General features: G+C 40.8%; 2 protein-coding genes across 3 annotated transcripts in view; one reads left to right on the forward strand and one right to left on the reverse strand.

The window, feature by feature from the left end:
• The window catches only part of PCOLCE2 (procollagen C-endopeptidase enhancer 2), a 64272-nt gene that overhangs the window by 39585 nt on the left and 8202 nt on the right, over positions 1 to 16485 (forward strand). Inside the window, exon 6 of the mRNA XM_073674679.1 lies at positions 6884 to 7038. Coding sequence (XP_073530780.1) covers positions 6884 to 7038 — 155 coding nt within the window. The remainder of the gene's footprint in view (positions 1 to 6883; positions 7039 to 16485) is intronic.
• TRPC1 (transient receptor potential cation channel subfamily C member 1) overlaps positions 1 to 16485 on the reverse strand; it is a 313340-nt gene that overhangs the window by 34573 nt on the left and 262282 nt on the right. The window contains exon 14 of one of the 2 annotated variants that reach the window (XM_073674675.1): positions 3496 to 3549. The exons of the other annotated variant lie outside the window; for it this stretch is intronic. Within the exon in view, the coding sequence (XP_073530776.1) occupies positions 3511 to 3549 (39 nt within the window). The 3' untranslated portion in view covers positions 3496 to 3510. Of the gene's footprint in view, positions 1 to 3495; positions 3550 to 16485 lie in introns of those variants that run through there. 2 annotated transcript variants of the gene reach the window in all.

Here is a 16485-nt window from a genome sequence, read left to right on the forward strand (position 1 = left end):
TTTATATTCATTATTTTCACTGGTTCCTGTAATAATGGCCCCCTTCCAGGCCCCTATATTGTAGTAATTTTTCCCCTTCATGGGACACTTACTGTAATTATGTCCACATCCTGTAATAATGTCCCCTATTCTGTAATATCTCCGATCCTGTAGTACTGGCCCCCCATATTGAAATACCATTCCTGTAATAATGTCTCCCTTCCTGGCTCCCATTTTTTAGTAATGGTCCCCATCCTGTAACAATTTCTCCCATCTTGAGACTCTTTACATATAAATAAAAAAAATTCTTCTGACCTGTGTAGCTCCCATGGCAAACAGCGTCTTCTTCCTCCTCTACAGCCTGTCTGCCGATGTCAACTAACAGCCTCTGATAGGCTGGTAAGTATTGTGGTGAAGAGAGCCGGTGGCTGTCTACACTGCAGTACATTTCAGCTGAATGTGCGTCTGAGGTTGTGGGACCAGGTCGCCATCATCTCAGGAGCTCTAGTGCCCGCAGACCACAGAATGCCGTGTTTGATGCCCCTACAGTAGATCATGGGGGTACTGGGTGTCAGATGACACATTTCCTTTGTAATTTAGGCAAAAAAAATAAAATGACAAAAAGGAAAATAGGCTGATGCGAAAGTTTTGGCACCCTTGGAGATTTGTGTGCTCAGATAACTTTCTAACTATCATCATTAGGAAAGGCCAAGTGATGCAAATTTCCCAGCTTTATAAAAACCCAGCCTCCTCTAACCTTGTTCCAAAAACAGCAGCCATGGGTTCTTCTATGCAGTTGCCTAGCACTCTGAAAATGAAAATGGTGAAGGCCCACAAAGCGGGAGAAGGCTATAAGAAGATAGCAAAGCATTTTCAAGTTTCCCTTTCCTCAGTTTGAAATGTAATTAAGAAATGGCAGTTACCAGGAACAGTGGGGGTCAAGATAAGGTCTGGAAGACCAAGCAAAACTTCAGTGAGAGCTGCTCGTAGGATTGCTAGAGAGGCAAATCAGAAACCCCGCTTGACTGCAAAAGACCTTCAGAAAAAATTAGCAGACTCTGGAGTTGTGGTACATTGTTCTACTGTTCAGAGACCTGCACAAATATGGCCATCATGGAAGAGTCCTCAGAAGAAAACCTCTTCTGCGTCCTCACCATAAAATTTAGCTTCAGAAGTATGCAGAAGAACATCTAAACAAGCCTGATGCATTTTGGAAACAAGTCCTTTGGACCATTGAGATAAAATAGAACTCTTTGGCCATAATGATCAAAGGTTTGTGTGGAGAAAAAAGGACACAGAATCTTAGGAAAAGAACATCTCGCCAACCATTAAGCATGGGGGTGCATGGGGGTGGATCATTCATGCTTTGGGGTTGTGTTGCAGCCAATAGCACTGGGGACATTTCATGGCTAGAGGGAAGAATTGATTCAATGAAATTTCAACAAATTATTAATGCAAACATAACACCGTCTGTAAAAAAAAAAGCTGAAGTTGAAAAGAGGATGGCTTATACAAATGGATACTGATCCTAAACACACGTCACAATCCACAATAGACTACATCAAAAGGCGCAATTTGAATGTTTTACAATGGCCCTCACAGTACCCTGATTTCAACAACATTGAAAATCTGTGGCTAGACCTCAAAATAGCAATGCATGCAAGAGGACTCAGGAATCTCACAGAACTGGAAGAACTTTCCAAGGAAAAATGGATGAAAATCCCTCAAACAAGAATGGAAAGACACTTTGCTGGTTACAAAAGACATTTACAAGCTGTGATATTTTTAAAAGGGGGTGCTACTAGGTAGTACTAACCATGCAGGGTGCTCAAACTATTGCATCGGCCAATTTTCCTTTTTGTAATTTTTAAAATGTAAAAGATGAAAATATAGAATCATAGCATCATAGAATCATAGAATGGTAGAGTTGGAAGGGACCTCCTGGGTCATCTGGTCCAACCCCCTGCTCAAAGCAGGATTCACTAGATCATCTCAGACAGATGTCTGTCCAGCCTCTGTTTGAAGACGTCCATTGAAGGGGAACTCACCACCTCTCGTGGCAGCCTGTTCCACTCATTAATCACCCTAACTGTCAAAAAGTTTTTTCTAATATCTAATCTGTGTCTCCTCCCATTTAGTTTCATCCCATTGCTTCTAGTCTTTCCTTGTGCAAATGAGAATAAAGATGATCCTTCTACAATGTGACAGCCCTTGACATATTTGTAGACAGCTATTAAGTCTCCTCTCAGTCTTCTTTTTTGCAAGCTAAACATTCCCAAATCCTGCAACCGTTCCTCATAGGACATGGTTTGCAGACCAGTCACCATTCTGGTCGCTCTTCTCTGAACTTGCTCCAGTTTGTCTATGTCTTTTTTAAAATGTGGTGCCCAAAACTGTACACAGTATTCCAGATAAGGTCTGACCAAAGAGGAGTAAAGACCGATAATGACTTCACGTGATCTAGACTGTATGCTTCTGTTAATACATCCCAGAATTGTATTTGCCTTTTTTGCTGCTGCATCACACTGTTGACTCATGTTCAGTCTATGATCTATTAGTATACCTAAGTCTTTTTCACATGTACTGTTGCTTAGCTCTATTCCTCCCATTCTGTATATGCTTTTTTCATTTTTATTGCCCAGATGTAGTACTTTGCATTTTTCCCTGTTAAAAACCATTCTGTTGGTTGCTGCCCACTGCTCCAGTTTATTTAGGTCTTTTTGAATCCTCTCTCTCTCTTCTCTAGTATTAGCTATCCCTCCTAGCTTTGTGTCATCAGCAAATACTGTATATATATCTTTTTTTGCCTAAAATACAAATGAAATGTGTCATCTTTAACTTTTAGAGATCATTTCATCTTCAGCTTGCTTAACTGTTCACAATAACAGTAGTTTTGACCAGGGGTGCCCAAACTTTTACATGCCACTGTAGCCTATCAAAGGATGTGAATTCCTGGAAAACTTTTTTTATTCCAAAAGTATATGTTGTCTTAAATAGTGAATTTATATTTGTGAACCAAGATATTAAATCTGTTATTGAATTCAATTCTCTTTATGGAATGGATAGTATTGGCACCTTACATGTTTATGTGGCATGAGTACGTTCCTTTACCTCTTACAATCGTTACAGACTGTTTAATCTGCTCTTTTCAACACTTCCGTTGCACACATACATACTTATTACTTTAAACCAAGGACAAGTGGGTGCGGTTCATTTAGTTTCTGCGTGTATTCCAAATGGCACATGTTCTAGGAACAAAAAGTGAAAAACAAAGTTTGGTGTCCAACAAGAAATAGACATTGGTGTTTTTGAGACTGACATTGCCTTCAGTTAATGTGTCACAGGAGATTGCGATGGTTGCATTCACATTTGGAAATAAAAAAAAATTAAAGTGCACCTCCAATTATAAAACAACTTTAAAAGTCAGTAGAAATATAAAAGAAATTGTGTAATTTACAGAAGCATACCTCTCCCACATACTGTATTATACTCCTTTCCTTCCCTCTCATGCACTGATCCTTTACTCTCAATTCACTGAGAGATCAGGAAACAGCAGCTTCTCATAAAAATCTACAGAGAAAGAAGGAGAAGGTAGAAGCAGAGAAATAGTTAGAGACATTCATGGATACTGCTACAAACAGTTTTTAACTATGTTTTCCATCTACCTTCGGTGCTGGATACACAGCGATACTGCTTATTACTGTTATACAATGTCCTCTGTCTTATTTGCACTTCTCTGTATATTATTATAATTATTTATTTTTAGAGCACCATTGAATCCATGGTGCTATAGATGACAGAGAACAGACTAACAATGACAGACTGGTACAGAGGGGGAAAGGGCCCAGCCCTTGTGGGCTTACATTCTACAGGGTAGTGTGGAAGGAGACAGTAGGTCAGGGAGATTGCAGCAGCTCCGGTGGTGGGGAGGAGACAAGCTGAAAGTGGCGGATAATCGGACGTGTTGGGGCAAGGAATTCCATAGGATGGGGGATAATCTGCAGAAGTCTAGGAGGTGATTGGGTGAGGGACGTACAAGTGTGGAGGAGAGAAGGAGGTCTTGGGAAGACTAGAGATTACTTGTGGGAAGGTATCGGGAGATTAGTTCAGAGATATATGGAGGAGACATGGACGGCCTTGTAAGTCAATGTTAGTAGTTTGAACTGGATTTGTTGGGGAACTGTAGGTCAATGAAGGGATTTGTAGAGGGGAGAAGCAGAGGAGTAGCGAGGAGAGAGGTGGATTAATCGGGCATGTGTATGAGAGGGATAGAGCAGGATCTCCTCTTATATCTCTGTGCAGTGTATGGGACACCGCAAACAATCCCCTGACTGGTCAGTGCAGGAGGCAGAAGAGAGGAGGAGATTCTGAATACTGGAGAAATAGCCATATTTCTGTACAATATATATTACAATGTTTCTTAGCTTTGCACTACTGATTTATAGAAAGAATTGGAAGTACATTATAAACATGAGTCTATAAATATAATTTATGCAAAGGATCTTTAGTCACAATAATTGTTGGCTTCATCTACTATGTCTGTAAATTATCTGTTTGACCCTCCTGCTACAGGAGAATACGGTGCAGTTGGCAGGACGTAACCATAACTTATTATTAAGGACAACATGTACGGCATGGTTTCATATATATTTTCCCTAGAAAAAGATTTTGGGTACTAATAGAGTCGATCTTTCTATACTCATTAATTCACCGATATACAGAGGAGTACTACATGTCACAGTATACTAGTTACACCAACCACAAGTTATGCACGTTACAATTTTGATACTATCAAGTTATGGTGCACAAGGAGAAGTGTTTAAGACTATGGTTCCCCCCTTCAAAATTATCAATTGGGCAATTAGGGAGAATAGAATGAGATACTTGGCCGCAGCTGTGTGCAGGCTGTTCAGCGCCCACTGATCTAGTGACTTATCTCAAAAATGTAGTTTTATATGATTTTATCTGTGTTTTCAACATGTATGGTTATTTACTAAAGTGAAAATACACTGAGGTTTTGTATTGTTCATCCAGGATAAGAAATGTACCCCAATTACAATGATTTGTTTTTACAAGGTACTTTCAGGATGTATTGAACATTACTGTATTGATGGGTTGTTATCAGCTTGAAAAAAAGACAAATTAATGGCCAAAAATATCACCTGCACTATATTTTATTGAGAAACCTGTCCTTGTGCGATGGCTTTCTTTGCTGGATACAGATTATGCCAAGTATTGGTGGAGCCTGGAGGCATACGTCTGCAGCCTTTTCTACTGATGGTGATGAGGGTCATCTCTACACACTTGGTTAATCTCAGGCCAGAAATCATATTGGGATAATTGAAAAAAGTGATCTCTTTGTCTCGTGAGACAAATTGTTTCATGAACAAGTCAAAAAATAATTAAATAATTTTGGTGGTTCCAATAAACATGAAAATGCAAAACATTTTATCCCCAAAATTAAAATATGATTGTACTGACTCAACCATGCGTTTTGGTCCAAGATCCTATGCCTTATAAACCAGATCCTCAAACTACAACTGGCCGTTATTCCACAAATATGTCTGCTACATTTTTTCCCAGATAAGATTCCAAAACACAAACTATTTCTTCTTAGACTCCTACTGGCCTCTGCCAGAATCCTGATCCCCTACTATGTGGAAATCCAAATCAACACCCTCCACCCCCCAATGGAAATCCAAGGTAGAACAAATTTGCAGACTAGAAGAACTCTCGAGTTGGGAACTCAAGCGATGCATGATTTTTACAGAAATCTCCCTGGCCATTTTTTATCACTCCCACCCCCTGACTATTTTTGCAAACAAGACCCTCTATCTCCCATCTTACCTTAACACGCCTTCAAGAAAATATATGACTGTCCCTGACTGAGAAAATCTAGACCCTTAACATCCCCCCTCCCACCTGCCACCGGACCTTTATTGATCCATTTGTTACAAACTGTTAGATGTTTTATTACTTCCCCTCCCTTTTTTCTCTTTTCCCCCATACAGGTTACCATAGACATATCTCATAGTTGTCAACTTGCCTCGCTGATCGAATGTCTATGCTTACGATTCTTATCATCTGATTGTAACCTATGTTGTAGCCAACCTATAAAAAATCTTAATGAAAAGAATTTTAAAAGAAAAGAATATGATTGTACTTTGCTGTGCTCTAAATATCTCCTGTGTCCAGTTTCTAGAACAGAAAATATTCTCTGACAACTAGCACTGACAGCCATATAAAGTACTCATGTTTTTACCCCTTTGCCCAAAGAGTCCTCCTCTACCCTCTCTAAGCTTATCCTGGTAGCCACATTACCGATTGAATTGTTACCTGTGAAATATGAAATATTGCCTGGTATCAGTGACCAAATATCTATTTGTTCATGAAGAATGTGGAAACCTAATTAAATAATGACATCCATGAAAAAAGGAAGTAGCTAGCTTCTCCCCTCAACTAGTGTTTCAATAGAAATCAAAATAGCAGGCATTCACACAGGATCCTTGTAAACCAAATGGAAGTAGTTTTATTGTACACCCAGAAATCTATAAATAAAAAACATTGTTTTTTATCCTACAGATGTTTTACATTGTATTTATTGGTGTAATTGATTCTTGTCACGGTAATTCCATTGTTGAATTGGCTGGTAAATGTGTATTTGGTGATGTGACTTCCAAAGTGAAAACTCAACAGATGACCAAGGATAACAAATAAAGAGATGACTAGAATATGGAGAAAGTTTTGGGGTATTTTATGGTCTTCATTAATTACATTTTAACAGACTGAATGTGCCAGGCTAGATACCATATAGACGTACATAATGTGTTTTATCCTGGGTCAATGTGTAATGCTTTCTATTATTGTCTTGTGAAGTGACTAGTGTTTTCTGTTTTCTCTGCAGACCCATTGTATCTGAGAAAAATGAACTCCTCATTCAGTTCTTGTCTGACTTAAGCCTGACGGCCGACGGTTTTATTGGCCATTATAAATTCAGGCCAAAAAAGTTACTGACAACCACGTCCTCTCCCGCCACAACAGCTGCTCCGACAACCACAAGTAAGTCTGCCATTCAGTGAGTACAGGACGCCTTTGGCAATAGTGACCAACTAAGGTTTCTGACGGAAAGTTTCTACGTGTCATAAATTCTTCTCCTAATAGTCGAGATACTATTCTGCTAATCACGGATAAGAAAATGGCATTTTAATGGAACAGTTCTAATGTTTATCAAAGTGGGGTCTTTGTAGTCTGAGAAAAACTTATTGTTAACATCAATGCGGTTCCCAGGAATTACAGTGCGATTAGCCATGTCAGTAATAGATGCCACTCAGCACCGCCTCATAAACAGAATGAGAACATTTCAGCATTAGCCCAATATTCTGAAGCTACTCCAATATACTTTGTGTGATCTTTGCCTTTGTGAAAGTATACTTTCTCCTCCAACATAACTTTGAGAAAAATAAAAGAAAGGCTTTGTAACAAGTTTTTATTTCTAAAATCGTAGGTCATTCCCTACTCGTAGAATATGGGGTAACTTACTGATCACTAGGCGTCTGATCACTAGTGATCCTGAGACCTGAGCTATGGAAAAATTGGGCTATGGATAGGGGATGACTTACAATTTCGGGAACATGAAAACATTGTGAAAACATGAAAAATTTGTCAAGTATTTGATGGCATTGTGCACATATTGGAGGAATTTACTAACTGGAACTCTGGCTCAATTTACACCAGATAGCTGGGGTGCATGTTTTGCTCCAGTTTTATCATGTGCTTTTTCTGATTTGGACCCATTGCACCTCACTAAACAGTTTTAAGTGTTCAAAAAGAGCGGCCTGATTTAGAAAGCGGGAATTGGATTAAATGTGCAGATCGGTATAAAATATTGGTCTAAGAGAGCCATATCTGGCATGGAGAAGAAAAACATGTAACGTGTGTTGCAAGATACATCAAATCTATTAAACAGATTGATTCACTGGGATAAATTTGGCAGAGTTATAATAAATCTTCCCATTGTATGTTTTACCATCTTTCATTTTTTAACTGTGGCTAAATATTTGGGTGTACAATTTAAAAAAATCAGATTTACGATTTGCATTTGCATTAGATTTGCTGCATTTTTGGTGAAGCCACAGCATGCTTTCATTGTCACGTGTTTGTGGGATCGTCAATCCATTAACTTTAAATTGGAAAAATGTATGCCCAGAAAATACAGTGTCCAAATGTTTTACCCACTATACTTAAAATCCTTAAGGAATGGACAATTTTTCATTTTTGCTCTTTTATTTTTTTTCCTTCTATTCTTCAAAAGTCATAACTCTTATTTTTCAGTAGACACAGCCATTTGAGGGCATGATTTTTTTTGTGGGATGAGTTGTAGTTTTGAATGATACTATTCATTTTACCATATGATGTACTGAAGAACAAGAGAAAAATTGCAAGTGCTCTAAACCAGTGAAAAAAATCCAATTCGGTAATTTTTTTGTTAGAGGTTTTGTTTTTACGGTGATCACTGTGTTGTCAACATGACCCGCCAACATGATTCTTAAGGACAATATGATTACCGCATTTCGCAGACTTTAATATGCACTGGACCGTAAGATACCAAACTATTATCATTTTTTATTATTTAAATAGTGCTAAAAAATGAAAATTTGCAAAAAAAAATTGGTTTGTGTTGCTACGTTCTGAGACCTTTCTTATATTTTCATCTATGGACCTGTATGAGGCCTTGTATTTTGTACTTCAAGATAACATTGTTATTGATACCATTATGAGGTACACACAATGTTTTGATTCATAGAATCCTAGAATGTTAGAGTTGGAAGGGAGCTCCAGGGTCATCGTGTCCAACCATCTGCTCAATGCAGGATTCACTAAACCATCTCAGACAGATGTCTGTTTGAAGACTTTCATTAAAGGAGAACTCACCACCTCTCATGGCAGCCTGTTCCACTCATTGATCACCCTCACTATCAAAAAGTTTTTTCTAATATCTAATCTGTATCTTCTCCCTTTCAGTTTCATTCCATGTGCAAATGAGAATAAGGATGATACCTCTACACTGTGACATCCCTTCAGATATTTGTAGACAGCTATTAAGTCTTCTCTTAGCCTTATTTTTTGCAAGGTAAACATTCCCAAATCCTTTAACTGTTCCTCATAGAACATAGTTTGCAGTCCGCTCACCATCCTTGTAGCTCTTATCTGAACTTGCTTCAGTTTTTCGATGTGTTTTTTTAAATGTGGTGCCCAGAACTGGACACAGTATTCCAGATGAAGTCTGACCAAGGAGGAGTAGAGGGGGATAATTACTACACATGATCTAGACTCTATGCTTCTCTTAATACATACCAAAACTGTGTTTTCCTTTTTTGCTGCTGTATCACACAGTTGACTCATGTGCAGTCTGTGATCTATTAGTATACCCAAGTCTTTTTCACATGTGCTGTTGCTTAGTTCTATTCCTCCCATTCTGTAGATGCAATTTTCGTTTTTTTTGCCCAGATGTAGAATCTTGCATTTTTCCCAGTTAAATACCATTATATTAGTCACTGACCATTGTTCAAGCTTGTCTGGATCCTTCTGAATCCTTTCACTGTCTTCTCTAGTGTTAGCTTTACATTAGTTTACCTTCAGTTCCCTTATCTAGATCATTTATAAAAATGTTGAAAAATGTTGAACAACACTGGGTCCAGGACAGAGCTTTGTGGTACGCCACTTGAAACACTCTTCCAATTGTATGTGCAACCATTTATTACCACTCTTTGAGTACGATCACTGAGCTAGTTATGAATCCTCCTAAACATAGCTTTGTCAATCCCATACTTGGTCATTTTTTCAATAAAGTTAGTATGAAATACTTTATCAAATGCTTTGCTGAAGTTGAGATATACTATATCTACCGCATTTTCCTGATCCACCCAATCAGTGATTACATCATAGAAGGAAATTAGTCTGGCTTGTTTGCTACAAACCCATGCTGGCTCTGGTTTAATTACTGTATTTTTATCCAAGTACTTACTGTCAAGAATAGTTGCTCCATACCTTAGCGGGCCCTCGCGCTTCTGGGCGGGCTCCGGCTTTCCAGTGGGTCACCCATCGCCCTTCACTGGCCATGGGGGGCGGGGTGTCACATCCGGGGTGGAGCTTGCAGGGGGAGCTCGCTCAGTCCAGATATTGCATGCTAGGAGATAAACTCCTAGCATCGCTTGGAGCAGCAGAGTCTGTGCAGGATGCTGTGCGGGAACCCCAGGATGCCTGGTCCCCTGGTGTTAGCTGCTGTCTGTGGGTGCGGGACGCCGTACCTGCTGGGGCAGTCAGATGGTGGGAGGTTCTCTCCAGTCTTCTCTCCCCTCCTCCGGTGTCTCTGTGGTCTGGGGGTGGAGATTGGGGGTTACTTCAGTGTGGTCAGGTGACTGGTGGGAGGCGACTGATTTAAACCTGCCATTTCCTCCTTTTCATAGCTGATTATTTCAGTTCTGGTGTGTGGTAAAGGTCAGTGTTTCTGTGCTTCTGAGGTGGTTCATGCTTTGGTGCCTGTGCTTGGTTTATTATTGTTCACCTTAGTTAATGCAGTTGCTCTGGGGTTTTTGGTTCTGGTGTGGTTGCCACGTCTGCTGTTTGTGTGTTTGGTCACCAGCCACCGTGCTGCTCTCTGCCTGGGAAGGGCTCTGGTAAAGTTCCCGGGAGGCGGTGAAGAGTATACTCGGCCCTCAAGTGCGTACGGCAGTACGATGGCTAGCGCCAAGTGTGGCCAATACACTACTCTTGCTGGCTAGCAGTGGGTCATTTCATCATCACGCAACATTACACTTACATACATGCTGGTTAATAATTTGTTCAAAGATCTTTCCTTGTGTAGAAGTAAGGCACACTGGCCTGTAATTTCCTGGTTCCATCTTTCCTTTTTTGAAGATAGGGACAATATTTGCCCTCCTCCAATCTTCTGGCTAGTGTTTCTGCAATTTCCTTTGCTATCTCTTTCAATATCCTAGGATGTAATTCATCTGGACCAGGAGATTTAAAGTAATTTAAATTAGCTTAGTATTCCCTCACCATCTCTCTGTTTATAGATAGTGTGGATTCTTTTATTCCTTCGATACCACAGTGAATATCAGTTGATGTTACATTTGCTTTCTTAGAGAACACAGATGCAATAAAGGAATTTAAAAGTTTGGCCTTCTCAACATCATTTTTGACCACTTCACTCTTTTCATTCTGTAAAAATCCTATAGCATCTTTTACTTTTGTTTTGATTTTGACCAACATCCATTCGTGACCCAAAATTCTTTTTTATTGCTTTTTGTCTCCCTTGCAAGCCTCATTTCAATACTGCCTTTAAGCTCTTCTAACGCATTCCCTGCAGGCAGCATAATATTCTTCTTTAGATATGCCCCCATCTTTCCAGTTGATATACATTTCTTTTTTCCTGTTCAGCAAGTGTTTAAAGGGAACCTGTCATCAGAAATAATGCTATTAACCTGCAGATATGTGGTTGATCTGCAGGTTAACAGCGTTAATATGCTGCCTGGCACCTCCATGCAGCCAAATGCAGCAGGGAGAAAATTAACTTTATTCTCCTCGCCAGCATTCGATTACAGTCATGGGGGCGGAGGTGCCGCTGGCTCAGTCACCGCTCTGAGAATACAGAGCGGCGGCTGTAACTGCGCCTACGGCTCTGACTGACAGCTGAGCCACAATGCAGAGCGAGTGTCAGTCAAGGCCGGTGGCGCGGTTACAGTGGCCATGTCCTACTGTGCAAGTGCCCCATACTTACTTCAGCGCGAGCCGGGAGCAGAATTCAAATGCAAGGATCACAGCCCTGTGACTAAATGAGCAGGCATGATATAACTATATCAAGTGCTATACTGTATACTAATGATATAAGTGCCAATTTTAATGAAAAAAGCGTGTTAGTGATGCACATTGCATCACTAACAATGCAATAGAGGCAGTTTACATAGTAGACAGGACATGACAGGTTCCCTGTAAATGATGAAAGTGCACCATTGTCCTGATTCCAGCACAGTCCTATTGTACAGGAAGCTCAACTTCACTATTTGATTCATTTCATTAGCTGAAACAGTTCCCTACTTTGTTCCTGCATCAGCTGTCTTTCTTGCATAACTAATGAACTGAGCCAGACAGACAGTCCCGTTTAAGCTCGATGACGAGCTGAGATCACATTCTGTGCAAGCGCCACCTCCGGTGTCATTTTCCTGAAGACGGCTGGAGATCGATCTGCGCATGCTCCTATGCCATTTTCATGAACACCGCACCAGCGAGAGCGCTGCCCACAGCTAAGATGGTGGGAGCCCAAAATTTAAATGAATTCAACAGAGGCAGCAGAATGGGTGTTTGAGCCCTCTGAGCTGAAGACCCTACCCACAGTCCCACCCACAAGTCCCGCCCGAAGCACCTAGAAAACCAAAATTTATCATTAGGATTTAATGAAAACCAGACTGAAGATTTTTACACTAATGGTATGTATTAAATCACTATGACAGCGCCAAACTGCCCATACCTTTAGTTTAACATGGATGATCCTCCTGACAGGTTTCCTTTAAGCATGTCATTGTCACACAGAGGGACAGAAAGTCCTCGGCCTATGCTGGAAGGAACATGGGAGTGGAACTTTTGGACTTCAAGCAAATAACTGAAGACACAAAGGCTTGCAAGTTAACACTGTTGCTTTGCATTGCTGGGGTCCGGGGTTCAAATCCCACCAAGGACAACATCTGCAAGGAGTTTGCACTGTATGTTCTCCTGGTGTTTAGATGTGCTTCGTCCCACACTCCTAAGACACATTGATAGGAAATTCAGATTATGAGCCCCAGTAGGGACAATGATGAATATTTCTATAAAGCACAGTGGAAATTAATGGTGCTAGATAAAGGAGTAAAATAAATCAGGACAGTGGAGGAGCTCTCATAAGTGAACTTTGTTTGTAAGTTTTGTTTATTTATATTTGCAAAGAACTTATATATGACCACAGACAACTCATGATAAATGCTTGTACTCTACAATATCATAGTTGCAGTTATAATATCATAAACCCCAATACCAACTGGTTCTGCACACGTTTTTGAATATGGAGGACAAGTTATCAACAGGAACCTACCAATAACACAGGTTTTCCATCACCGATAAGATCTACTTTGATCTTTTCTGTAAATGGGTCTGTAAGGGAGGCTCATTCCTAATGAATGCATCTATTCTTCACATTATTCCGTGCCCAGAACCACTCCCATAGGCCTCATTGATATCTCCTGCAGCTGGGGCTGGTGCTTGGCTGAGAATAATGCAAAGGATTGGTGCCCTTGTTCTGCCCTCAATATATTCGCAACCTCCATTACATGAAAATTCAAATTAGATTTTTTTCAATGATAGAATATCAGTTTGCAGCCATAAATGTATGGTTGAACATGTCTTTACTTTAATTAGTTGGGAGACCTTAAAACTCCTGGCAGGTTCCTTATAATCATGCTAGACAATTTTGTCATCTACCATAATTTAATTACCAGTTCCAATTTCATGAAAAGCAGTTTACAAATTGGAGATTGTATTATACATCACTCAGTTCGGAATACGTGTTGGGGCATTTAGCAAGGGGCAGCAAGTTTTGTCATCCAGGGGCCAATATTATAATCACTAATCCAGAACCTGATGGATTTGGGTGGTCTACATGAGCAACTAAATATTGAAACAACAAATATGATGTTTCTTTTAGGTTGATCTTACTGATCTTAAGTACATTCATATGATATTTTATTGGGTCGTAAATGTAATGGGGCTCGAAGATATCAGAGTATCACACCCTGCTGACCTTTACCATGCTTGCTCCTGGTGTGCTTGTGATTTTCGATAATCTAAGAGGCATTACATTTCTTGCATTTCTTCCAGAAGTTATTTTAAGCTACCATACAACTGAGGTCTGTCTTGTTTCAATTGTCTGTAAGATTTCTTTGGAGGTTTTGAGTGGCACTGGAAATTCTATGTTTAAGCACTATAAATAAAGCTGGCTGGGTCAGATGAATTAAAGACTTGTAATATCTGACGATTACTTCTGTTATTCCTACATTCCAATGTGGCTGACCACTAGCAAACACATGGCAAGAAAATGTGGTGTGTAGCACTAGGTCCGTACCGTGTCCATTACAGCCGTATTGAAATATAATCAGTATGTAGGAAAAGACCAGTGTTCCACATACATAGCTTCAATATTTCCAGAAATTTTTGTAATTCCCTTACCTCACCTTCTGCTCTACAAGCTTCCTATCATATAATTTCTATGCTTGCTCAGAATATACACTGCTCAAAAAAATAAAGGGAACACTCAAATAACACATCCTAGATCTGAATGAATGAAATGTTCTCATTGAATACTTTGTTCAATACAAAGTTGAATGTGCTGACAACAAAATCGCACAAATATCATCAATGGAAATCAAATTTATTAACCAATGGAGGTCTGGATTTGGAGTCACCCCCAAAATGAAAGTGGAAAAACACACTACAGGCTGATCCAACTTTGATGTAATGTCCTTAAAACAAGTCAAAATGAGTCTCAGTATTGTGTGTGGCCTCCACGTGCCTGTATGACCTCCCTACAATGCCTGGGCATGCTCCTGATGAGGTTGCGGATGATCTCCTGTGGGATCTCCTCCCAGACCTGGACTAAAGCATCCGCCAACTCCTGAACAGTGTGTGGTGCAACGTAACATTGGTGGATGGAGCGAGACATGATGTCCCAGATGTGCTCAATCGGATTCAGGTCTGAGGAACGGGCGGGCCAGTCCATAGTTTCAATGCCTTCATCTTGCAGGAACTGCTGACACACTCCAGCCACATGAGGTCTGGCATTGTCCTGCATTAGGAGGAACCCAGGGCCAACCGCATCAGCATATGGTCTCACAAGGGGTCTGAGGATCTCATTTCGGTACCTAATGGCAATCAGGCTACCTCTGGCGAGCACATGGAGGGTTGTGCGGCCCTCCAAAGAAATGCCAGCCCACACCATTACTGACCCACTGCCAAACCAGACATACTGAAGGATGTTGCAGGAAGCAGATCGCTCTCCACGGCGTCTCCAGACTCTGTCACGTCTGTCACATGTGCTCAGTGTGAACCTGCTTTCACCTTTGAAGAGCACAGGGCGCCAATGGTGACTTTGCCAATCCTGGTGTTCTGTGGCAAATGCAAAGCGTCCTGCACAGTGTTGGGCTGTGAGCACAACCCCCATCTGTGGACATTGGGCCCTCATACCACCCTCATGGAGTCGGTTTCTAACCGTTTGTGCAGACACATGCACATTTGTGGCCTGCTGGAGGTCATTTTGCAGGGCTCTGGCAGTGCTCCTCCTGTTCCTCCTTGCACAAAGGCGGAGGTAGCGGTCCTGCTGCTGGGTTGATGCCCTCCTACGGCCCCCTCCACATCTCCTGGTGTACTGGCCTGTCTCCTGGTAGCACCTCCAGCCTCTGGACACTACGCTGACAGACACAGCAAACCTTCTTGCCACAGCTCGCATTGATGTGCCATCCTGGATGAGCTGCACTACCTGAGCAACTTCTGTGGGTTGTAGAGTCCGTCTCATCCTACCACGAGTGTGAAAGCACAACCAACATTCAAAAGTGACCAAAACATCAGCCAGAAAGCATTGGTACTGAGATGTGGTCTGTGGTCCTCATAATTGCCAATAATTTCCATCTATTGTCTATTCCATTTGCACAACAGCATGTGAAATTGATTGTCAATCAGTGTTGCTTCCTAAGTGGACAGTTTGATTTCACAGAAGTTTGATTTACTTGGAGTTATATTCTGTTGTTTAAGTGTTCCCTTTATTTTTTTTTGAGCAGTGTATTTCTCTGTATTCGGCTTGATATGAGCGAATCAATCTATAACAAATCAACTTTGTTACAAATTTCCTGAAAATTTTGGATTCTGGAAAAGCTGAATTCTTTTAGGATTGGCGTGGCATGAATCCAGCAAAATAGCAGCCAGACAACTGCCATTTATCTGTTATCAGAATAATGAAATACATTATACTGACCTATTGTAGGACCTAATCTGTCTCACATTGCCTAGGCCACCATCACTGCAGCTTCCAGGTGGTGGGAGCTGGTCTTTGGTTCTTCCAGGACTTCATTTTTGGCCTCCTGCATTCACATGGCAGCCTATGCATGTCATGATGTGCACTGTCTGAGACCAATCACTAACCTCAGTGCCAAAGACCCACGTAGAAGACTGGTTACGATGGCAGAGGCAGCGTAAGAGAAGTGAGGGCCTAGGACAACTGAGTGTAATGTATTTTACTATTTATAACCACTTAATCACCCGTCGGGTTAACATGCTTTGGGGCCTGGAAAGACCTCAGAGCATAATAAACTTGTTTTCACAGGAATCAATGCACTTTCAATTCAGACTAATTATATTTGGACTGCATAAAACGAATCTGCCCCAAACAAATTTCAGCAGCTGTACCACACATGAAACAAAGCAATACAC

The sequence above is a fragment of the Phyllobates terribilis genome, unplaced genomic scaffold, assembly GCF_046119375.1.
Source record: "Phyllobates terribilis strain yellow unplaced genomic scaffold, ASM4611937v1 Scaffold_3__8_contigs__length_932513732, whole genome shotgun sequence".
In the NCBI taxonomy this organism is placed as follows: domain Eukaryota; kingdom Metazoa; phylum Chordata; class Amphibia; order Anura; family Dendrobatidae; genus Phyllobates; species Phyllobates terribilis.